The sequence below is a fragment of the Saimiri boliviensis genome, chromosome 1 (genome assembly GCF_048565385.1).
Source record: "Saimiri boliviensis isolate mSaiBol1 chromosome 1, mSaiBol1.pri, whole genome shotgun sequence".
Classification (NCBI taxonomy): domain Eukaryota; kingdom Metazoa; phylum Chordata; class Mammalia; order Primates; family Cebidae; genus Saimiri; species Saimiri boliviensis.
Genome location: NC_133449.1, coordinates 177,881,589 through 177,907,018, shown reverse-complemented (window position 1 = coordinate 177,907,018; position 25,430 = coordinate 177,881,589). Strand labels below are relative to the sequence as shown.

The following is a 25,430-nucleotide window of genomic DNA, read 5'->3' as shown; positions in this document are numbered from 1 at the left end:
TAGTTTCGAGATGAACGGACCCCTTTCTTGGGTCTCCAATCCATCCCACCCCTTCTCCCCATTCTAGGAGTCCCAGGATCAAGCTTTGAGAAGCGCCATCCCTCACAGGACTTGGTCTTCCCTTCCAAAAGTCAGTGCTTCTCCAGGCTGCCCATCCCCAGCAAAGACTCGGAAGTCCGCGGCCGCAGGCAGCAGCGCACGACACCAAACCCTCTGCTTGGCCTTACGGCACCCGGAAATCGGAGCTGCGCACGCACAGCGGGGCTTTGACTTCCCGGCGTGCTCCAGGAGTGCGGCGTGGACCTGCGTGGACCTGCGCGGGCCTAGAAGCCCACGTGACCCGCGGGGCGGCCAAGGCGGGCGGCAGTGAGTGCGCGTCGTTGTGGGGTCGCTTTGCGGCTACGGCTTTCCGTCCCCCGCAGGCTTCCCCTGGCTTGTCCCCGCCTCCGCTCTCGCCATCGGCGAGAAAAGCCGCTAGTGTGGGAGGAAAGGCTCCATCCCCCGCCGCCCTCCCCCGCTGTTGTCCGGACGGATCTTTTGGCAGTCCTGTGGCCTCGCTTGCCGCCTGGATCCTCCTGACCCTGAGATTCGCGGGTCCCACGTTCTCTGCACGCCCTGCTTCGGCCTCAGTTAAACCTTAGTGGGCTCCAGGTCCCTGGTGAGATTAACGTTTGCAAACATGTCCCGGATCGAAAAGATGAGCATTCTGGGCGTGAGGAGTTTTGGAATTGAAGACAAAGATAAGCAAATTATCACTTTCTTCAGTCCCCTTACAATTTTGGTTGGACCCAATGGGGCGGGAAAGACGGTAAGTTTACAGGTCGCTGCATATTTCGGAGAATAAAATGTCTGGGGAGTTCAGAACTCTCCTTAGAAACAAGCGTCCCTATGGCTCCACAGGTGGAGGCTCTTAAAGTGCCTCGGGGCAGGCCTCGGCGACCTTAGGAGTTAGTCTGAATCAGTACCGGAAGGATGTCTGGGCATGTCTTGGGTACAGGGTATGCGTAAGAATCCCGCGAAACCGGGACCTGTCGCCACCCACTCACAGTTCAGGTCCTATTGGATGGCCTTTGCTCTGTATTGATGTTTTTTAACGCTGTCTCCTTGCTTTCAAAACAAAGCGTTCACTTCCCAGTAGTTGTTCCATTCAAGAATTCCTTAAAAAGTTATAAAGTGATACATATATGACTAAAGAGTTTCTAAGTATGCCAACTGTCCAAGCATAATACATGGAAAATAAATGGCTGAGCTTTAAAATGTAACTGATGTAGTGGGGCTGAACTTGGAAAACTTTTGTTAGGATGTTCTTAAAACCCAGTCAAAAATTTAAAGTTGGCGCACTACTGACTTACTGTGATTATTATTGTTTTAAAAATCCTGGGAATATTTAGAAATTTGAGTGGGAAGAATAATCAAGAGGTGTTCTGGTCAGGAATGGTGACTTAAGAAAAAGCAGGGAGAAGAGTCTAAAGGAAGGATTTGTGAAGAGCATAGAGAGAAGGTTGAGAATTGAATGTCAAACGTGTTTACTTTAGTTTCTGTAAAAATGTTATTTGTTAAATGCTTGTTATGTACTTAGCATTGTGCTAAATACTACCAGAAGGGAGAGTGGTACTGTATAATGTTTATGAGGACTGGCTGCCTCAGTAAATTTTTGTGCTTCATCATTTATTAGTTGTCTGACTGTTGGCAAGTGATCTCACTGCTCTGTGCCTTAGTTTACTCATTTATAAAATGGAGATTAAAAATAGTTTCTACAGGTGGGGCGCGCTAGCTCACGACTGTAATCCCAGCACTTTGGGAGGCTGAGGCTGGAGAATTGCTTGAGCCCAGTGGGTCGAGACTGCAGTAAGCCATGATCATGCAGCTGCACTCCAACCTGAGCAGCAGAGTGAGAGGCTGTCTCTTATTAAACAAACAAAAAGCTTCTACAGCCTAGAGTTAATGTGAGAATTGAATAAATGTGTGTAAGAGTGCTTAATACAATTCAGTACTTAACTGTTAACCATTCTTATTGAATTAGTTTAAAGGGTTCCAGTTGCAAATAATTATTTTTTCCCAAGCAATAATTCTTTATATTAGGATAAGTTAAGTTATATAGCATTTCTGTGGACTTACAGCAATGATTCTTTAAAAACGTAATCACATCTTTATTATAGGTTTTATAATGTCAGATTTTATCTAACTTTTGTAGTTTCCCTGATAAATAACATTTTTGTAATGAATTCATATTTTATGATAAACTGTGATTCTCTTATAATGAAATAATATAATTTTCTATTTCTTTAGACCATCATTGAATGTCTGAAATATATTTGTACTGGAGATTTCCCTCCTGGAACCAAAGGAAATACGTTTGTTCATGATCCCAAGGTAATGGTGCTAGTAAAATTTTGCATTTTTATGATTATAAAAGTGATAATAGCTTATTGTAGAAAACTTGGCATTGGAGAAGTATAAAGAGAAATGGAAGTCAGCCCCACACAGTTTTAGGATCCAGGGATAATCGTGGTTGACATTTTCATGTATTTTCCTCTTCCTTTAAATACTGTTTTATATAGCTGAGGTCATACTCTTAATTTTGTATTCTGGGTTTTTTTTCCCCACTTAACATTATCATGAAGTCCCATGTCATTAAAAAACTATACTCTGGGTGTTTGGCATTGAGTGCTTCTTTTAATCTTTATACTGTTTGTATATCTGAGATATTTTCTACTTAAAGTTTGTGAACACTTTAATAGTTCTATAATTTTCTTACATTAGATTGCTTTCAGTTTTTCATTAAAATGTACCGTGATAAGCCAGGCATGGGGGTGTGTGTCAGTAGTCACAGATACTCTAGAGGCTGAGATGGGAGGATCACTTCAGCCCAGGAGTTCAAGGCTAGCCTGGGCAATATAGTGAGACCCACTGTCTAGAAAAAAATCTTTGTGTATGAATCATTGTTTGAATTATGGTGTTTATATTATTAGTGTGTGTAAAGGACATAGAATTGGGTCTGTAGGTTTTGTTTTTGCACATATGGAAATGAAACAACAATATGTATATATATATTTTTTTGTTTGTTTTGGTTTGTTTTGTTTTAGTGGGGTCATGTGCCTCTCTCGCTGCTCCCTGACCCCATTTCCACTGTGTTAAGAGTTCATTGTGTATTCTTCCAAGCTTTTTTCTGCTTATAAAACCATGCCTATGTAAGCATATAAATATATTTCACACATATATATTTTAGGACGTTAGTATAATTTTATACTTCTGTTTTATTATTTTTAATTACTAAATTGTATTCCTTTGAGTTTATATCCTGTAGTTTATTAACTGACCCCTTGTTGATTATTATTTGTTTCTACTTTTGTGTGATTAAAGTTAACTCTGTAATTTTTAAAGTATTTATAAATTTTCCTCTTAGATATTTAATAGTATTTAGTACATATACTGAGACCTCTTTATAATGACTATTTCCCACCTTCTCTCTCCTTAAATCTACCATCTACTCTTCTTTTTTTTTTTTTTTTTTTTTTTTTTTTTTTTGAGACGGAGTTTCACTCTTGTTACCCAGGCTGGAGTGCAATGGCGCGATCTCAGCTCACTGCAACCTCCGCCTCCTGGGTTCAGGCAATTCTCCTGCCTCAGCCTCCTGAGTAGCTGGGATTACAGGCACACGCCACCAAGCCCAGCTAATTTTTTGTATTTTTAGTAGAGACGGGGTTTCACTATGTTGACCAGGATGGTCTCGATCTCTCGACCTCGTGATCCACCCGCCTCGGCCTCCCAAAGTGCTAGGATTACAGGCTTGAGCCACCGTGCCCGGCCGCCCATCTACTCTTCTTAATTAATGATCTTGCTTTGTACTTTATTGAGAAATAGCAAGAATCAAATGAAGATTTCCTCATTTTCCAATCATCAAATCTATGAAAGTACTGTACATATGTACCCATACCGTTTTTTTCTTGTCTGGTAAGGATAAATTATTTGTTGTTTTATCTAAAACATCAACCAGCTCCTTGGAGGCTAGATCTCGTTGATCCCTCTTATCCACCCAGGGCTTTTGCCCTTTAGTTTTTCCTTCTCTTTCCTGCATCAACAGTTTCTCTTGATGAATCATTCATCTCAGCATATAAACATGCTCTGGTAGCTCTAGTCTTCAAACAAAAAACTCTCCCTTTACTCCAATTCACTCTTTAGCCATTACCTTTTCTCTGTTCCAATATATAGCAGAATTCATAAGATTTGTATGTACTCATTGTGTTCACTTCATTGTCTCCCGTTTTTCCCTCAGTCTACTCCATTCAGGTTTTCTTTTTTTCCTCCACTAAAAGTGCTCTTGTAAGGTCACTTATAATCTCCATGTGCCAGATAGAGGGGTCAGTTTCTAATTCTCATTAACATCTTTTCAGATTTGATACAGTTGACTATTTCTTTTTTAAAAAATATTTCCCCCTTGGCTTTTGTGACACTGTAATATCATAGTTTCCTTCTTTCTCACTGGCTACACTTTAGTCTTTGTTGGGTCTACCTTTGCTTAATTTTCTTTTCTTTTTGAGACAGAGTCTTGCTCTGTTGCCCAGGCTGGAGTGCAATGGCACGACCTCTGCTGACTGCAACCTCCGTCTCCCTGGTTCAAGCAATTCTTGTGCCTCAGTCTCCCAAGTATCTGGGATTATGGGCATGTGCCATTACACCTGGCTAATTTTTGTATTTTTAGTAGAGACGGATTTCATCATGTTGGCAAGGCTGGTCTCTACCTCCTGACCTCAGGTGATCTGCCCACCTGGGTCTCCCAAAGTGCTGGGATTACAGGTGTGAGCCACTGCACCCAGCATGCTTGATTTTTAAAAGCCATTGTGACACAGGAGCTGGTCATCTTTATACTAACCCTTTTCCCTATCTCTCTTGGATAAGCTTATTCAGTCTAATGGCTTTAAGTACTGGTTATGTGCTGATAAATCCCATATTTACATATTTGACCCTAACTTCTTTCCTTAACTGTAGAGATACATGTCTAGCTGTTTGTTTGGATATTTAATAGCATCTCAAATTTAACATTTCAAAACACTACATTCTCAACTCTGTTACTACGCCAGTACTTCCCCCGACTGCCAGTTTTGTAAATGATGTCATCATCCATACATAAGCAATTCTTACCTACCCCTTTAAAATACATTCAGAATTTGTCTACTTTATTCCATTGGCCAATGTGTTCTTGTTCCAAGCCACCATTGTATTCCCTTTCAATTATTACAGTAGTCTCCTAACTTGGTTTTCTGCCCTCATTCTTGAAGTTCTCTTTCACAGAGTAATTAGAGTTGTCTTTTAAATATTCATTCAAGAGGGAATGAGTTGTTCACAATCTGGGAGGAAAACATTCCATTCAGTCTAGGTGCACAGTCCCTGAGCATGGTTGGTGTGTTCAAGGAAGAACAAGGGAAAATGGTAGAAAATGAAGTTAGGAAGATAGAAGGGACCAGATCCTGTACGTCCTTGGATTCTAGCCTTATTTAAGTAGGAATCTTATCTATTGGGAGATTTTTGAGCAGGGAAAGGACATTATTTGATTTAGGTTTTGAAGCGCTCAGTCTGGTCGCTGAGAGAAGACTATCTGTAGGTAGCAAACGTAAGAGGGCAGAGAAATTAAGAGGATTTTGTGATGATCCAGGTGAGAAATATAAGTGGCTTGATTAAGGTAGTGGTACAAGTGGTGAGAAATGTTTGGATTTAGGATGTATTTTGAAGGTAGAACCAACAAATTAGCTAATGGTTGGAATAATGGTATATGAAAGAAGTAAAAGCATCAAGCATAACTCAAAGTTTTTGGCTTGAACAACTGGATAAAATAGTTTTGCCATTTACTGTAATAGAGACACTCTGGAAAAAAAGATTTGGGTGGGTCTGGTTTAAACATGTAAATTAGGGATATGTGTTAAATATCCAAAGGAGATGTCTAGTTGGCAAACAGAATTCTGTTCAGGAAAGAGATTAGGGCTGGAGAAAGAAAATTAGGAATCATTAATGTATGCAGGTAGTTCTGCTTAATTTTTAAAGCCTGATGACATCAAATAGAGAGTAAATATGGAAAATATATTCAGGACCTGAACCTAGAGCACTGGAGCTAATGCCTTTAGAAATTGGGAAGAAGAGGAGAAGCTAGCAAAAGACAGTAAAAGAGCACTTAGTTAAATAGTGGAAACGGAGAGGATGGTGTCTTAGAAGACAAGAGAATAGGCTGGGCATGGTGGCTCACATCTGTAATCCTAGCACTTTAGGAGGGCGAGGTGGGTGGATCATGGGGTTGGGAAATCATGACCAGCCTGACCAATATGGTGAAACTCTGTCTCTATTAAAAATACGAAAATTAGCCAGATGTGGTGGCGCATGCCTGTAGTCCCAGCTACTCAGGAGGCTGAAGCGGGAGAATCACTTGAAGCTGGGAGGCGGAGGTTGCAGTGTGCCAAGATCGTGCCACTGTGCTCCAGCCTGGTGACAGAGCGAGATTCCATCTCAAAAAAAAAAAAGAAAAGTGTCACAAGAAGGAAATCAACTGTGTCAAATAAGTTCATAGTTCAAGAAAGGAGTGTTTCAATATTTGGAATCCTTGTTGCTCTTGACAAAACCAGTTCTGGTAATCAGAGAAAGGGTAAGTGAAACAATTATTTTATGAATTTTGTTGTAAGTAGAAACAGATAGGACAGTAGCTGATTAGGTTTACAGGATAAAGGAAAGTTTTGTTGTTTTGTTGCGTTTTTAAAGGTGGGATATACTAGAACATTTGTAGACTGTTGGGAATGACTCTGGAGGGAAAACCTGATTCAAAACAGGGGATAATTACAGAGCAAAATTCTTAAGTAGGCAAAAAGAGATAGGCTCCATTGCTCGACTGGAGAGGATACCAGGAACATGCACGGTTATCCAGTGTAACAGGAATGGCAGGCAGAATATATGATTGGAAACTTTAGTGGTAAAAGAATGAATAAGTTCTCTTTTGATGCTTCTATAGTCTCAATGAAAAAAAAGAAATGTAATTACTGGTTGAGAGTGGGAGAAGGTGTTGATGGAGCCTAGAGAACAGGGTAGTTTTTAACCTTGTGAGTAAATTGATTAAGGGAGATGTTCTGGGATTACATGACAGTGTCAGGGGTTTTGTGAAAATTTAAAGAGAGACCAGCCATCATGGTTATGTATGTTTTTTTGGTCTTGTTCAGGCCAACTACTGAATAAGTTGGAAAGTTGTATTTATCCACAGTTGGGGATTTGCCTGGTAAATACAGTGAAGGTAATGAGAAGCAAGGAATTGAGTTTTGATATGGTTTGGATTTGTGTCTGCCCAAATCTCATGTCGAATTGTAATCTCCAATGTTGGAGGAGGGGCCTGGTAGGAGGTGATTGAATCATAGGGGTGGGTCCCCCCTTGCTGTTCTTGTGATAGTGAGTTCTCATGAGATCTGGTTCTTTAAAAGTGTGTTAAGACCTCCCCCATTACTCTCTTCCTTCTGCTCCAGCTATGTAAGTTGTGCCAACTTCCCTTTCGCCTTCTGCCAGGAATGTAAGTTTCCTGAGGCCTCCGCAGTCGTGCTTCCTGTACAGCCTGTAGAACCATGAGCCAATTAAACCTCTTTTCTTTATAAATTACCCAGTTTCAGGTGCTTCTTTATAGCAGTGAGAAAGCAGACTAATACAGGAAGTTGGTACCAAGAGTAGGGTATTGCTATAAAGATAGCTGAAAATGGGGAAGTCATTTTGAAACTGGATAAAGGGCAGAGGTTGGAATGGTTTGGAGGGCTCAAAAGAAGACAGGAAGGTGAGGGAAAGTGTGGAACTTCCTAGAGACTTGTTAAATTGTTTTGACTAAAATGCCGACAGTGATATGAACAATGAAGTGCAGGCTGAGGAGGTCTCAGATTGAAATAAGGAACTTACTGAGAACTGGCATAAAGGTCACTCTGGCTCTCTGGCTCTGCTTTAGCAGAGAATGGTGGCATTGTGCCCCTGCTCTAGGAATCTGGGGAACTTTGAAATTATAAGATGATTTAGGGTTATTTGGTGGAAGAAAAACATTCAAGAGGTGGCCTGGTTGCTTCTAACAGCATAGGCTCATATGAGTGAGCAAAGAGATCTGAAACTGGAACTTATATTTAAAAGGGAAGCAGAGCATAACAGTTTGGAAAATTTGCAGCCTGACCATGTGGTAGGAAAGAAAAACCCATTTCTTGGGGAGGCATTCAAGCTGGCTGCAGAAATTTGCATACATAAAGACAATTAATAGCCAAGACAATGGGGGAAATTTGCTAGAAAGCATTTCAGAGACCTTCGCAGCAGCCCCTCCCATTACAGGACACTACTCCCTGCGTTTCAGCCACTCCATCTTCTTCTTACCTCCATCTCAATGCTAAAACCCTTGTCCAGACTGCCTTCCTATCTCTCCTAAATTACTCCTCCTTCATGTCTTGCTTCAGTTAACTCTGTTCGTCCTGAAGACAAAGTAATTCTTCTAAAATGCATATCTACTTCATGCAGTTCCCCTGGTTCAAGCCCTTTAGTGGCTTGCCTTAAGTCCAAAAGCCTTACCATGTTTAGAAGGCTGTTGATTTCTGAAACATTTTATGTACTATACATAAAATGTTACTTCTCTTTTCCCTGTTTTCACCCCAGCCATGGCTAAAAAGGCCCCAGATACATCTCAGGCTGCTGCTCAGAGGCTGCAAGCTGTAAGCCTTGGCATTGTCCATGTGGTGTTAAGCCTGTGGTTGCACAGAGGACAAGAGTTGAGGCTTGGGAGCCTCCATGTAGATTTCAGAGTATGTATGGAAATGTCTGGATGACCAGGCAGAAGACTGCTGCAGGGTCAGAGCCCTCATGGAGAAGCTCTAGTAGAATAGTGCAGAGGGGAAATGTGGGGTTGGATCCCCCACACAGTGTTCCCAATGGGGCACTGCCTGGTGGAGCTGTGAGAAGAGGGCCACTATCCTCCAGACCCCAGAATGGTAGATCCATCAACAGCTTGCACTGTGTGCCTGGAAAAGCTGCCAGCACTCAACACCAGCCATTGAGAGCAGCTATGGGAGCTGACTGCTGCAGAGCCCACCTCTTGTGTCAGTGTGGACTGGATGTGAGACATGGAGTCAAAGGAGATTATTTTGGAGCTTTAAGATATAATGACTGACCTGCTGGGTTTCGGACTTGCATAGGGCCTATAGCCCTTTATTTTGGCTGATTTCTCCCTTTTAAAACAGGTGTATTTACCCAATGCTTGTACCCCTCTTGTATTTTAGAAGTAATAACATGTTTTTGATTTAACTGGCTCATGAACCAAAGTGACTTGCCTTGTCTCAGATGAGACTTTGGGATGTGAACTTTTGAGTTAATGCTGAAATGAGTTAAGACTTGGGGGACTGTCTGGAAGGGATGATTGTATTTTGCAATATGGGAAGGACATGAGATTTGGGAGGAGCCAAGGGCAGAATTATATAGTTTGGATTTGTGTCCGCCCAAATCTCATGTCAAATTGTAATCCCCAGTGTTGGAGGAAGGACCTGGTGGGGGTGTTGGATCATGGTGATGGATTTTCCCCTTTGCTGGTTTTTTTTCTGTTGTTGTTGAGACGGAGTCTTGCACTGTCACCCAGGCTGTAGTGGAGTGTCACTATCTCGGTTCACTGCAGACAGCACCTCCTGGGTTCAAGCACTTCTCCTGCCTTAGCTTCTTGAGTAGCTGGGACTACAGGCATGCGCCACCATGCCCAGCTAATTTTTTTGTATTTTTAGAAGAGACGGGGTTTCACCATGTTGGCCAGGTTGGTCTCGGTCTCCTGACCTCATGATCCCCTCACCTCAGCCTCCCAAAGGGCTGGGATTACAGGCATGAGCCACCTCGCCCAACCCCCTACCCCTTGCTGTTCTTGTGATAGTGAGTGAGTTCTCATGAGATCTGGTTGTTCAAACATCTGTCACAATTCCCCCTTTATTCTTTTTCTCCTGCTTCGGCCGTGTAAGATGTGCCATCTTCCCCTTCACCTTCTGTCACAATTGCAAGTTTCCTGAGGCCTCCCCAGTCTTGCTTCCTGTACAGCATGTGGAACTGTGAGCCAATTAAACCTCTTTTCTTTATAAGTTACCCAGTTTCAGGTATTTCTTTTTTTCTTTCTTTCTTTTTTTTTTTTTTTCCTGAAACGAAATTTTGCTCTTGTTACCCAGGCTGGAGTGCAATGGCGCGATCTCGGCTCACCACAACCTCCGCCTCCTGGTCTCAGGCAATTCTCCTGCCTCAGCCTCCTGAGTAGCTGGGATTACAGGCACGCGCCACCATGCCCAGCTAATTTTTTGTATTTTTTTTAGTAGAGACAGGGTTTCACCATGTTGACCAGGATGGTCTCGATCTCTTGACCTCGTGATCCACCTGCCTCGGCCTCCCAAAGTGCTGGGATTACAGGCTTGAGCCACCGTGCCCGGCAGGTATTTCTTTATAGCAGTACAAGAATGTCCTAATACAACTATAATCTTAATACATTGACTTATTTCATCAATCCTCCCGTATGTAATCAATCTCTCATTACTGCATCAGGGCTATAGCATTCCATGTGGGCTGACTCCATCCCTGTATGCCAGCCTCTCTTACCCTGCATAGTCTCTGACTCTTCAGTCTGACTCTCTCACAGGATGCTTTCCCATTCTGTATAGGCTTTGACTTCCAGTGCTGGATCATGTCCTCATTCCCCACCCTTCTCTGATACCATATGGCCCCCTGCAGTGATGCCTACTCTACTCTGTGACCTGAATCTCCCAAGATCTGAGTCACTGAAAGCATCACTCTTCTCAGTCTGATACTTTATACCAGGTGGCTTCTTGCAAGAATGCCCTCTCTACTCTATGATCTGACTTCCCCCTAGCAGACTTACCCTTCATCTGGACCCCATTTATTGTCAGACTCTGAATCCCCACGTTATTCCCTGGTGTGGACACTCTGCTTCTGAGCTGGATCCTCCCTATTCATGGATTCCCCTTTTGTCCTGCTGGAACTCCGATACCACTGGACTCTTGAAACTCTGTCTGTGCCACGCTGTTTCCCCATGAGGGTACCGTTCTTAGCTTATTCAAACTCATTTATTTCACTATAGGCTGAGTTATAGGTGCCTTAACCTTCAGCTGGCATGAGCACACACCTTCTTCTGCCCCACCTAATGATTTTAGGACTAGATTGTTTGGAGAAAGAAGAATTTTTCTTATTTTTTATTTTATTCTTTTTGATAGAAATTGTTCTGAAATATAATACACATTTCTTGTTTTAATAACTCAATCTACATTACACTTTTTGAAGTGATTCTTCAGTAAGAGTGTCAACCACAATATAGTGATAGAAATGCTACAAGATAGCCCTTACTTGAATTCCATTTACTAATTTGATGTTTGCCAGGCAGCTAGGTCCTAGAAAGGTAGATGCCATGGAAAATGAAGAGAATGAATATGTGTATTTGACTTGCTAGTCAGGAACACTGTAAACAAATTAATTTTTTGCTGCGTAAATACATAGTTCCTTAGTTTAACTGCTGTGAATTAAACCCTCAGCAGATGTTCTCCTTAGGATGAAGTGACAGAGTCAAGTCTCTGGGCTTTCAAAGCTTTGTACTTACCTCTGGCCACCTCCTCATTGAAATGTCTCTATCCTAAGAGGCTGCTTCTGAATAGCTAGTTCAGCGACTTCTTCCTCTTTACCTCCATCCTCAATGCTAAAACCCTTGTCCAGGCTGCCTTCCTATCACTCCTTGATTACTCCTGCATCATGTCTTGCTTCAGTTCACTCTGTTCACCCTAAAGTGAAAGTAATTCTTCTAAAATGCGTATCTGGCTTCATGCAGTTCCCCTGGTTCAAGCCCTTTAGTGGCTTGCCATCACCTTAAGTCCAAAAGCCTTACCATGTTTAGAAGGCTGTTAATTTCTGGAACATTTTATATACTATACATAAAATGGTACTTCTCTTTTCTGCAGCAAACATTCTAAAATTTCTGTAGTCATGTAGTGACTCAGATATATTCATCTGGTTAAATCCTGCTCATCTGTCAGGTTTCATTGAAACATTCACTTCCTTTAGAATACCTTCCCTGAGCTCTCCTAGATGGGTTAGATGCCCCTGCTTTGTGCTCTCAGATTATCCTGTACTTCACTAATCTGAGAAGTGTTTATTGTGGTGTTTAGCGTACCTTCTCTACATTTTTTTTTTTTTTTTTTTTGAGACGGAGTTTCGCTCTTGTTACCCAGGCTGGAGTGCAATGGCGTGATCTCGGCTCACCGCAACCTCTGCCTCCTGGGTTCAGGCAATTCTCCTGCCTCAGCCTCCTGAGTAGCTGGGATTATAGGCACGCACCACCATGCCCAGCTAATTTTTTGTATTTTTAGTAGAGACGAGGTTTCACCATGTTGACCAGGTTGGTCTCGATCTCTTGACCTCGTGATCCACCCGCCTCGGCCTCCCAAAGTGCTGGGATTACAGGCTTGAGCCACCGCGCCCGGCCTCCTTCTCTACATTTAACTTACCTTTCAAAGCTCCAAAGGAAAAAAAGTCTGTCATTTTGAACCTAAACACCACATGAAACCTATAAAGTGCCTGTAAATATTTTTTCAGTGATTAATTGAATTAATATCAAAGTTAAATTTATGCCAAGCATTTATTAAAAAGTCAACAAAGGCTATTTTATGATTTTTTTTTTAAAGCAGAATTTAGTAATTCTGATTTGGGTTGCAACAAAGTAATGAGTATCACCCTTATACTCTCAAGATGAATAACTGTAACACTGGAAAAGTATGTGAAACAACTATTTGCGGGCATTGGACAACAGATAATTCAGGGTTATATACTTTGAGAAAGGAGAAACATAAAAGGCGATTCTGCATTCATTCCAGCTTTCTACCTAGGAACATTTTGTAAACTTTGGCACATGGAATTGGAATCCAGCAGAGAGCTGGGCAGAACTGGGTATCACTAGGCAGATGAAACAAAGATAGGATTTTAGATTTGCTAAAGTGACTGGCAGTTGTGGAGCAGAGTACTGAAGTGGGATTGCTGTGCAGTGATGGTATACCAGAAATCTGCATAAGGATCTTTTGAGTCTTTGGCCAAATACTAAGCTATGCATGTAAAGGATAAGATTTAATGAGGGCTAGCAGAGAACTACCACCAAGGTGGTAAGTGGGGCTGTGAGCCGAATGGTGTATCCTAAAGGTCACACAATGCTGGGAGACATTTGAGTCCTGATAATACCAGAATGGAGCAACCTTGTAGAACTCTCCAGTGTTCACTTGAGACCTCAGAAAGGTCCACCTAACAAATACTGAAATCAAGTTTTGATAGAATCAAGCTGAGTTACCAGTAAATTAACTGGCTGCTAGAACAAAACTCAAGACATTTTAAAGGAAGTCTACACAGTCCAAGCTCTCAATGTAGCATCTACAATGTGCAGAATATAATTTTTAAAATTAATGGGAATATGCAAAAGAAAATGTGATCTGTATATGAGAATGGAAAAAAGTGAGTAGAAACAGATCCAGAGATGACAGATTTTAGAATTAGCAGATGAGGATTTTTTTTAAGCTCTGGTAGAGAAGCTCAAGGATTAAAGGAAAAGATGGACATAATGTGTGGGAAGACATCTAAACAGAGTAATAAAAATTGTAAAAAAGACCCAAGAAGCTGAATGCATCACAAGCAGCATAAACATACCTATGTTGCACATTACATTCAAAGTGCTCAAAGCTAAAGATAAAATCTTGAAACAAGTGGAGTAAAAAGTAACACATCATGCGGCGGGAAAGAAAAATGAGTATGATTACTTCTTAGGAAAACCATCTAAGCCTGAAAATAGTGGGACAGCATCTTTAAAGTGATGGGGAATGAAAATTAAACTTCTGTATACAGCAAAAATATTCTTTGAAAATTGAAGATGAAATGGAGAACATTTTCAGATTTTAAAAGAATGGTAAAGGTAATTTGTTACAGACAGGCTTACACTATAGTAATTGTTAAAGGAACTTTTTGAGAGTGAAGGAAAATGATTGTAAGTTAGCACTACAGTAAAAGCTGCTCTAGGCCCCCTTTTACAAACCCTAAAAACAAAGGTCCAAAAGAATCCACCTGTTGCTCAAAAACTTAACCGCATGCCAGAACAAGGTTCAATACTCATTAAAGGAATAAAACAATCTTTCACCCAACAATACAAAATTTACCATAAAAAATTAACAAACATGCAAAGAAGCAGGTAAATAGGACCCATAACCAGAGAAATCAATCATGTGAACAGAAATAATAGAATTAGAAGACAAGGATCCCAAAACCTTGTTATAAATCTTATAAATATGTTCACAGGTATAAAGGAAAACATAAGCATAATGAGAAAAATGGAAAATAATAAAAGAAAATAGAATAACAGTGTTTTTATATATAATGACTGGTACAAATAGGTTAAAAGTGAAAGGATGGAAAAAATATGCTGTGCCAACTAATGAAGAGAAAGCTGAAGTGACATATTAATACCAGACAGAAGACCTCAGAACTAGGTAAATTGAAACATTTTATGATGATAAGAGGTTAATTTACTGCAAGAACACAAAAATTCTAAATGTAAAACTTCCAAATATATGAGGCAGAAACCTATGGAACAGAAAGGAGAAATATGCAAATCTGCAAGTTTAGTTGGAGATTTCAGTACCCCTCTCAGTAGAGAAACAGAAATAGATGAAATATCAGTAAGGATATAGAAAATTTTAACAACACTATTAACCAAATCAACCTGATTGACATTTATAGGATGTTCCATTGAACGACAGAAGAATGCACATTATTTTCAAGTGCATATGAAACATTTTCCAAGATAGATCAATATTCTGGACCATAAAACAAGTGTCAATACATTTATGAGGAGTAAAGTCATAGATAATGTATTCTGTGACTACACCAGAATTAAACTAGATATCAGTAGCAGAAACATATCTGGAAAATCCCCAAATATTGGAAAATTAAGCAGCACATTTCTTTTTTTTTTTTTTTTTGAGGTGGAGTTTCACTCTTGTTACCCAGGCTGGAGTGCAATGGCGTGATCTTGGCTCACCGCAACCTCCGCCTTCTGGGTTCAAGCAATTCTCCTGCCTCAACCTCCTGAGTAGCTAGGATTACAGGCATGCGCCACCATGCCCAGCTAATTTTTTGTATTTTTAGTAGAGACGGGGTTTCACCATGTTGACCAGGATGGTCTCGATCTCTTGACCTCATGATCCACCCGCCTCGGCTTCCCAAAGTGCTGGGATTACAGGCTTGAGCCACCGCGCCTGGCGCAGCACATTTCTAAATATTACATGGATCATAAAAGGAATCACAAGGGAAATTAGAAAAAAAAATCAAAAGTATAGTATGTAAAAATTTGTGGGATGCAGCTAAATAATGCTTAGAGAGATAATATAGAAAAATAAACCAATCAGTATAATTTGCCACATTAACAGATTAAAAAAGAAATATCATGTGAGCATCAATAGATAGAGAAAAAGCATTTCAATTTAATACACATGATAAAAACTCGCAGCATAACTAATGGAGGAATATTCATTCCTGAATAATTCAGTCCAGAATCCACTAGGTGTGACTGAGTGAGGAAGGCACCCACAAAAACAAACTGTGACAGCCTGGTGGGGAATTGGAGCCCAAGTAAGGAGTCCATGAGTTCATACTGATACAAGAAAATGGGAAAAAAAAAAAAAAAAAAAACAGAGAAAGTACAAAGCCCCTCTTAAAGTAATATAAAAGGACTAATAAAACTAGAAAATTGCTATAGGCATAACTTAGATATTGCAGGTTAAGTTCTAATGGAACACTTTTGTCTGCATTGAAAATCTATTGTGTAGTGTAGCTACCTTCATCGATTCTGTTAGCTAGATCTTGTGGATATCTTGCTGCACCTTCTGCATCAGCACTTGCTGCTTCACCTTGCACTTTTGTGTTACAGAGATAGCTTCTTTCTTTAAGCCTCATGAACCAACCATTGCTAGCTTCCAACTTTGCAGCTTCTTCACCTCTTTCAGGCTTCACAGAATCGCAGAGAGCTAGGGCCTTGCTCTGAATTAGGCTTTGGCTTGAGGGAATGTTGTGGCTGGCTTAATCTGTCCCAACCACTAAAACTTTCTCCATATCAGCATTAAGGCTGTATCACTTTCTTATTATTTGTGTGTTCACTAAAGTAGCACTTTTAATTTTCTTCAAGAACTTTTCCTTTGCCCTCACAACTCAGCTAACGTACGAGAGGCCTAACTTTCAGCCTGTTTTGGATTTTGCCATGCTTTTCTCAACTAAGCTTAATCATTTCTAGCTTTTGATTTAAAACAAGAGACTTTTGACTCTTCTTTCATTTAAACACTAAGGGGCCATTGTAGGATTACTGATTGACCTAATTTTCTATCATTGTGTCTTAGTCAGGTTCCAAGGAGAGGGAGAGAGACAGGGGAATGGCAGGTCAGTAAACCAGTCAGAACACACACATTTATGGATTAAGTTCACCACTGATGTGAGAATGGCTTGTGGCACACTAAAACAATTACAGAAATAACATCAGAGATCACTGATCACAGATCACGATAACAGATATAGTAATGAAAAAATTTGAAATATTGTGAGAATTACTAAAATGTGACGCAGAGACAGCAAGTGAGCACATGCTGTTGAAAAAAATGACACCAATAGACTTGCTAGATGCAGGGTTGCCACAAACCTCTGCAGAGCACAATAAGATGGGGTATGCCTGTATTTGATAGTTATTTTAATAATTCATTCAGGTAAGAAACAGTAGATGCTAAAACTGATGGAAGAAAGTTTGATGAAGTATGGGATAGTTACATGGTCTCAATGCATTTCTCCTTCAAATTATTAATTAATTGTAAAGTAAGAAAAATTTTTTGGTAGAGAAGCTAGGAGATACACCTTTATCAAGAGATTGAAGTTAGTCTAGGCAGCATGGTAAACCACATCTCTGCAAAAAATACAAAAATTAGCTGGGTGTGGTGGTACGTACCTAGAGTCCCAGCTACTTGGGGGTCTGAGGCAGGAGGATTGCTTGTGACTTGGAGGTTGAGGCTGCATTGAGCTGTATTCATGCCACTGCACTCCAAGCCTGCATGACAAAGCGAGACTCTGTCAAAAAAAAAAAAAAAAAGGATTGAAGTTAATACCCTCAGTAATGAGATAAATGGAAATAATGTCATATCTGATGAGATGCAGTAAAAGGAACTCATCCTCACTTGTATAATATTCCTGCCAAAGATACATAACCTGATTCTAGTCATGAGGAAATATTATAAAGCCAGATTTTGGGAGATGCTGTACAAAATAATGGTCTTTACTTTTGAAAATTATAAGTCACGAAAGTCAAGGAAAATCTGAATAACTATTTCAGGCTGAGAGAAAGTAAAGAGACATAACCACCAAATACAAAGTGTAATTCTGAACTGAATCCTTTTGCTATAAAGGGCATACTGGAACAATTGAATTAGGCTGTAATAAAAGAAAAAAACAAATTGTATAATTTGCCACATTAACAGGATAAAGAAGAAAAATCATATGAGCATCAGTAGATAGAGAAAAAACATTTCAATGTAATCCTCATTAATGATAAAAACTCTCAGCATAACTAATGGAGGAATAGTTATTTATTCCTTATTAATTCAGTCCAAAAGCCATTAGGTAGGACTGAATGAGGAAGGTATCTACAAAAACTACCCTAGAGATGAAATAGATGATAGAATTAGTAGATAAGAACCTTAAAATATAAATAAAAACAAGCATGAGAAAAATGGAGCACAATAACCAAAAAAAAAAAAAAAAAAACCCCAAGTAAAGTAAAAGGAATAACAGTGTTTTTATATATAACAATACAGATGGGTAAAAACAAAAGGATGGAAAAAATATACTGTGCCAACCAATGAAAAGAAAGCTGAAGTGACCATATTAATATAAGACAAAAGACATTAGAAAAAAAAAGTAGGTATTTATATGATGTTTGAATGTCTGTTCATTGTTAGTCTTTTAGGTATGTATGACGATGGTCGTTTTTACTAGTTTAAGGGAGCATATTAAATTTTTTTCAACAGACTTTAAGCTTTATTTTGTGAGCAGCTTTGGGTTTATAGCAAAATTGAGCAGAAAGTAGTTTTTGTATACTCCCTACCCCTACACACATAGACTCCTCTACTATTAGCATCTAATTTTTTTGTGGATACTTTGCTTCATTCAAATAATCCAGGATAATCTTTCTACATTAAGGTCAAGGATTGACACCCTAGTTCCATCTATCATGTTAATTCTCTTTCGTCGTGTAGTGTAACATTCACAAATTCAAATGATTAGAATGGACATCTTTGGAGGGCCATTATTTTATATGCCACAGCTGAGTTAATAAGTACTTTATCACATGTTGGAACAACTGGCAAAACTTGAATGGGATTTGTGGACCATGTGGTAGTAATATATCAGCTTCCTGATTTTTGTGGTTGAAAATGTCCTTGTTTTGTAGGAAATACTGGTATTGGGATGTCAGATCAGCAACTTACTCTCATGTTGTTTGTGGGGCAGGAAAGCTACATATACTGTAGTTCTGTGGATTAGTCCATTTTCACACTGCTGATAAAGATACACCCAAGACTTGGGCAGTTTACAAAAGAAAGAAGTTTAATGGACTTCAAGTTCCATGTGGCTGGGAAGGCCTCATGCAGTCTTGGCGGAAGGTGAAGGGCATGTCTCACATGGTGGTAGATGAGGAGAGCTTGTGCAGGAAAACTACCCCTTGTAATAAACATCAGATCTTATGAGACTTACTGTCACAAAAACAGCATAGGAAGGATCTGCCCCCATGATTCATTTGTCTCCCACCCATGGGAATTCAAGATGAGATTGGGGTGGGGACACAGCCAAACCATATCATTCCACCCCTGGTCCCTCCCAAATCTCATGTCCTAATATTTCAAAACCAATCGTACCTTCCCAACAGTCCCCCAAAGTCTTAACTCATTTCAGCATTAACTCAAAAAGTCCACAGTCCAGAGTCTTACCTGAGGCAAGGCAAGTCTCTTCTGCCTATGAGCTTGTAAAATCAAAAGCAAATTAGTTACTTCTTAGATACAATAGGGATACAGGCATTGGGTAAATACAGCCATTGCAAGTGGGAGAAATTCGCCAAAACAAAGGGGCTACAGGCCTTATGCAAGTCCTAAATTCAGTGGGGAAGGCACATCTTAAAGCTTCAAAATGATCTCCTTTGACTTTGTCTCACATCCAGATTACACTGATGCAAGAGATGGGCTCCCATGGCTTTGGGCAGCTCTGCCCCAGTGGCATTGCAGGGTATAGCCTCCTTCCTGGCTGCTTTCACAGGCTGGTGTTGAGTGAAGCTTTTCCAGGTGCATGGTGCATGCTGTCAGTGGATCTATCATTCTGGGGAATCTACCAGTCTGGAGGACAGTGGCCATCTTCTCACAGCTCCACTAGGCAGCCCCTCCATAGGAACTCTGAGTGGGGTCTCCAACCCCACATTTTCTTCCCATTACTTCTCTAGCAGAGATTTTCCATGAGGGCCTTGCCCTTGAAGCAAACTTCTGCCTGGGCACCCAGGTGTTTCCATACATCCTCTGAAATCTGAAATCTAGGTGAAGGTTCCCAAACCTCAGTTCTTGACTTCTGTGCACCCACAGGCTCAACACCACATGGAAGCTGCCAAGGCTTGGGGCTCCCATCCTCTGAAGCAATAGCCCAAGCTGTACCCTGGCCCTTTTAGTCATGGCTGGAGTGGCTGGGACACAGGGCACCAAGTCCCTAGACTGCACACAGTAGAGGAACCCTGGGCCTGGCCCACAAAACCATTTTTTTCCTCCTAAACCTCCAGGCCTGTGATAGGAGGGGCTGTTGCAGAGATCTCTGACATGCCTCTGGACACATTTTCCTTATTGTCTTGGTAATTAACATTTGGTTCCTCCTTACTTAATGCAAATTTCTTCTCAGAAAATGGGATTTTTTTTCTATCACATTGTCAGGCTGTGAATTTTCCAAACTTTTATGCTCTGTTTCCCTTTTAAAACTGAATGCCCTTAACACTACCCAAATCACCTCTTGAGAGCTTTGCTGCTTAGAAATTTCTTTTGCCAGATACCCCAGATCATCTCTCTGAAGTTAAAAGTTCTACAGATTCCTAGGGCAGGGGCAAAATGCCGTCAGTTTCTTTGCTAAAACATAACGAGTTACCTTTGCTCCAGTTTCCAACAAGTTTCTCATCTACATCTGAGACCACCACAGCCTGGATTTCATTGTCCATATCCTTATCAGCATTTTGGTCAAAGCCATTTAACAAGTTTCTAGGGAGTTCCAAACTTTCCCACATTTTCCTGTCTTCTTCTGAGCCCTCCAAACTGTTCCATCCTCTGCCTGTTACCCAGTTCCAAAGTCACTTTCACATTTTCAGATAACTTTAGCAGTGTTCCACTCCTGGTACGAGTTTATTGTATAGTTTGTTTTCACACTGCTGATCAAGATATACCTGAGACTGGGCAATTTACAAAAGAAAGAGGTTTAATAGGCTTACAGTTCCATGTGGCTGAGGAGGCCTCACAATCATGGCAGAAGGCAAGGAGGCGCAAGTCACGTCTTACGTGGACAGCAGTAGGCAAAGAGAGCTTGTGCAGGGAAACTTCTTATAAAACATTGGGTTCGTCAGGCATGGTGGCTCACATCTGTATTCCCAGCACTTTGGGAGGCCAAGGCAGGTGGATCCTGAGGTCAGGAGATCAAGACCATCCTGGTCAACATGGTGAAACCCCATCTCTATTAAAAATACAAAAATTAAATGGGCGTGGTGGTGTGTGCCTGTAGTCTCAGCTACTTGGAAGGCTGAGGCAGGAGAATTGCTTGAACCCAGGAGGCGGCAGTTGCAGTGAGCCGAGATCGCACCACTATACTCCATCCCAGCGACAGAGTGAGAGTCCGTTTCAAATAAACAAACAAACAAAAAAAAAACCAGATCTCATGAGACTTACTCACTGTCACAAGAACAGCATGGGAAAGACCTGGCCCCATTGATTCAGTTACCTTACACTGGGTCCCTCCTGCAATACTTGGAAATTTAAGTTGAGATTTGGGTAGAGACAAAGCCAAACCATACCATTCTGCCTTTCTATAAACTTGGGATTTTTTTTTTCTTTTTGTTTTACTGCATTTTAGGTTTTGGGGTACATTTGAAGAACATGCAAGATTGTTGCATAGGTACACACATGGCAGTGTGTTTGCTGCCTTCCTCCCCTTCACCTATATCTGGCATTTCTCCCCATGCTATCTCTCCCCAACTCCCCACCCCAAACTGTCCCTCCCTTGTTTCCCCCCAACAGACCCCAGTGTGTAGTGCTCCCCTCCCTGTGTCCATGCTTTCTCATTGTTCAACACCTGCCTATGAGCAAGAACATACGGTGTTTGATTTTCTGCTCTTGTGTCAGTTTGCTGAGAATGATGGTTTCCAGGTTCATCCATGTCCCTACAAAGGACACGAACTCATCATTTTTGATGGCTGCATAATATTCCATGGTGTATATGTGCCACATTTTCCCTGTCCAGTCTATCATTGATGGGCATTTGGGTTGGTTCCAGGTCTTTGCTGTTGTAAACAGTGCTGCAGTGAACATTCTTATAGTAGGTGTGTCCTTATAGTAGAACAATTTATAATCCTTTGGATATATACCCAGTAATGGGATTGCTGGGTCAAATGGAATTTCTATTTCTAGGTCCTTAAGGAATTGCCACACTGTCTTCCACAATGGTTGAACTAATTTACACTCCCACCAACAGTGTAAAAGTGTTTCTGTTTCTCCACATCCTTTCCAGCATCTGTTGTCTCCAGATTTTTTTTTTTTTTTTTTTTTTTTTTTTTTGAGACGGAGTTTCACTCTTGTTACCCAGGCTGGAGTGCAATGGCACGATCTCGGCTCGCTGCAACCTCCGCCTCCTGGATTCAGGCAATTCTCCTGCCTCAGCCTCCTGAGTAGCTGGGATTACAAGCACACGCCACCATGCCCAGCTAATTTTTTGTATTTTTAGTAGAGACGGAGTTTCACCATGTTGACCGGGATGGTCTCGATCTCTTGACCTCGTGATCCACCTACCTCGGCCTCCCAAAGTGCTGGGATTACAGGCTTGAGCCACCGCACCTGGCCTGTCTCCAGATTTTTTAATGATTGCCATTTGAACTGGCATGAGATGGTATCTCAATGTAGTTTTGATTTGCATTTCTCTAATGACCAGTGATGAGGAACATTTTTTCATGTGTGTGTTGGCCTCATGTATGTCTTCTTTTGTAAAGTGTCTGTTCATATCCTTTGCCCACTTTTGAATGGGCTTGTTTGTTTTTTTCTTGTAAATCTGTTTTAGTTCTTTGTAAATTCTGGTTATCAGCCCTTTGTCAGATGGGTAGATGGCTAAATATTTTTCCCATTCTGTTGGTTGCCAGTACACTCTAATGACTGTTTCTTTTGCTGTGCAGAAGCTGTGGAGTTCGATTAGGTCCCATTTGTCTATTTTGGCTTTTGTTGCCAATGCTTTTGGTGTTTTGGTTATGAAGTCTTTTCTTACACCTATGTCCTGAATGGTTTTGTCTAGATTTTCTTCTAGGGTTTTTATGGTGTTAGGTCTTATGTTTAAGTCTTTAATCCATCTGGAGTTAATTTTAGTGTAAGGCGTCAGGAAGAAATCCAGTTTCTGCTTTCTGCACATGGCTAGTCAGTTTTCCCAACACCATTTATTAAACAGGGAATCCTTTCCCCATTGCTTATTTTTGTCAGGTTTGTCAAAGATCGGATGGTTGTAGATATGTTGTGTTGCCTCCAAGGCCTCTGTTCTGTTCCATTGGTCTATGTCTCTGTTTTGGTACCAGTACCATGCTGTTTTGATTACTGTAGCCTTGTAGTATAGTTGAAGTCTGGTAGTGTGATGCCTCCCACTTTGTTCTTTTTGCTTAGAATTGACTTGGCTATGCGGGCTCTCTTTTGGTTCCATATGAAGTTTAAGATGTTTTTTTCCAGTTCTGTGAAGAAGGTCATTGGTAGTTTAATGGGGATAGCATTGAATCTGTAAATTACTTTGGGCAATATGGCCATTTTCATGATATTGATTCTTCCTAACCATGAACATGGAATGTTTCTCCATCTGTTTGTGTCCTCTCTTATTTCTTTGAGTAATGGCTTGTAGTTCTCCTTGAAGAGGTCGTTTATGTTCCTTGTTAGTTGTGTTCCTTAAACTTGTGATTTTTAATGGTGATAAACATTTGTGATGCTTAAAGAGATAAAATTCATTTATTCGAAAAATCTGCATACCTGATCTAATGATGCTGAATAAAGGTGGTAGATAATATATCATTTTTTATAAATTAATTAAATAGTATTCTTTCCTTCTGTATGTTGGATAGAATGTAAAAATGTCACTCACTTAGAATATTTGTCTTTCTTTTCTGTCATTGTGGGCAAGTAAGATTGCTTATGCGTTTTTTCTCAGAACCAACACTCTGGTGCATATTAAAGTAACATAAGTTTTTTCTCTCTTTTCCTTCAAAGGTTGCTCAAGAAACAGATGTGAGAGCCCAGATTCGTCTGCAATTTCGTGATGTCAATGGAGAACTTATAGCTGTACAAAGATCTATGATATGTACTCAGAAAAGCAAAAAGACAGAATTTAAAACTCTGGAAGGAGTCATTACTAGAACAAAGTAGGTATTTATATGATACTTGAATTTCTGTTCATTTTCATTCTTTTAGGTCTGTAAATTGGTGGTGGTTTTCTACTGCTTTAAGTTTAGGGGAGCATATTAAAGTTTTTTCAATAGACTTTAGACTATTTTTTTAGAGCAATTTTGGGTTTATAGCAAAATTGGGCAGAAAGTACCGAGCTTCCATTTTCCCCCTACCCCTACACACGCACACAGCCTCCTCCACTTTCAACATTTGATTTTTGTGGATACTATTTATCAGTTAAATAGAATGCTCCCATTAAAGACTTAGGGTTATGTTCCATTCTCTTGAGTAATTATATGAAAGCACATAATCACTCAAATACAAGTTTAATGAGTAAGAAATTCTAGTGTCATGTGTAAGAATGGGTGAGATGGGAACCAGACAAATAGGAAAGAATGATAAATTGTTCCTTTCAACCATTTTTATTCTGTTAGAGACAGGTATCATTTTCTAATGGGTATGGATTTGGGGATTAGGCTACCTTAGATTCAAGTCTCTGTCTTTGTTGAGCAAATTACTTGACTGTTCAGCTTCTTCCCTTCCCTTTTATTTATTTAACTGATTAAGTAATTCCTTTATTTAACCAATAATGCACATCTACTATTTGCTAGAGGCACTACACTGGTTTCTCAATCAGGTTTTCATCGTTGACATTTTAACACACTCAAGTCTGTCTTAGACCCTGGGATTTCATTCCAAACTCCAGTTACTGCCTGTCTCCTTCTTCTCCTTTATAGCCAGTCTTCTCAAAAGAGTTTTTGATGCTGTCTCCATTTCTTTACCTCCTCTTCTCTCCAGCTGCAGTCCCATTTGTCCCCTGAAACACCACTGACCAAAGTTACTAATAACTATTTTTAATTAGGATAATGCTGCACTGCTATACAAGTAGACCTAAGAGTGAGCCTCTGTTTATTTCATTTAGGCATTCATTGTCACTGTACGTATCTTAGCAAGATGTTGTCACGGTTGCGCTAATGCATATAAAATACTTAATATGTAGTAAGAGTTTATGAATTAGTCTTCTATGACTGCTATAACAAATCACAAACTTAGTGGCATAAACAATACACATTTATTATCTTACACTTAGAAGTCTGAATTGGGTCTCACTAGGCTAAAACCAAGATGTTAGCAGGGTTATGTTCCTTTCTGGAGGCCCTAAGGGAGAGTATGTTCCCTTGTTTTTTTTCGTCTTTTAGAGGCCACCCATGTGTTTTAGCTCATGACCCTCTTACTCTGTCTTCAAGCAATAGTGACCATATTTATTCTCATGTCAAATCACTGTGACCTCTTCATCTGCCTCATTAAAGGACCCGTATGATTACATTTGCCCCATCCAAATAATCTAGGATCATCTATTTTGAGGTCAAATGATTAACACCTTAATTTTATCTGTAATCTTAATTCTCTTTTGTTGTGCAATGTAACATTCACAAATTCAAGGGATTAAAATGTGAACATCTTGGAGGACCATTGTTCATGTACCATAGCTGAGTAAATGCTATTTATCACTTCTTTTTTTTTTTTTTTTTTTTTTTGAGATGGAGTTTTGCTCTTGTTACCCAGGCTAGAGTGCAATGGCGCAATCTCGGCTCACCGCATCCCCCGCCTCCTGGGTTCAGGCAATTCTCCTGCCTCAGCCTCCTGAGTAGCTGG

The 25,430-nt window shown here is 40.4% G+C and overlaps 1 protein-coding gene across 1 annotated transcript in view; it reads left to right on the top strand.

The window, feature by feature from the left end:
- Window positions 1-288: 288 nt before the first annotated feature.
- RAD50 (RAD50 double strand break repair protein) overlaps window positions 289-25,430 on the top strand; it is a 91,862-nt gene continuing 66,720 nt past the window's right edge. The window contains exons 1-3 of the mRNA XM_003920608.4: window positions 289-808; window positions 2,290-2,373; window positions 23,598-23,749. Of these exons, the coding sequence (XP_003920657.1) occupies window positions 680-808; window positions 2,290-2,373; window positions 23,598-23,749 (365 nt within the window). The 5' untranslated portion in view covers window positions 289-679. The remainder of the gene's footprint in view (window positions 809-2,289; window positions 2,374-23,597; window positions 23,750-25,430) is intronic.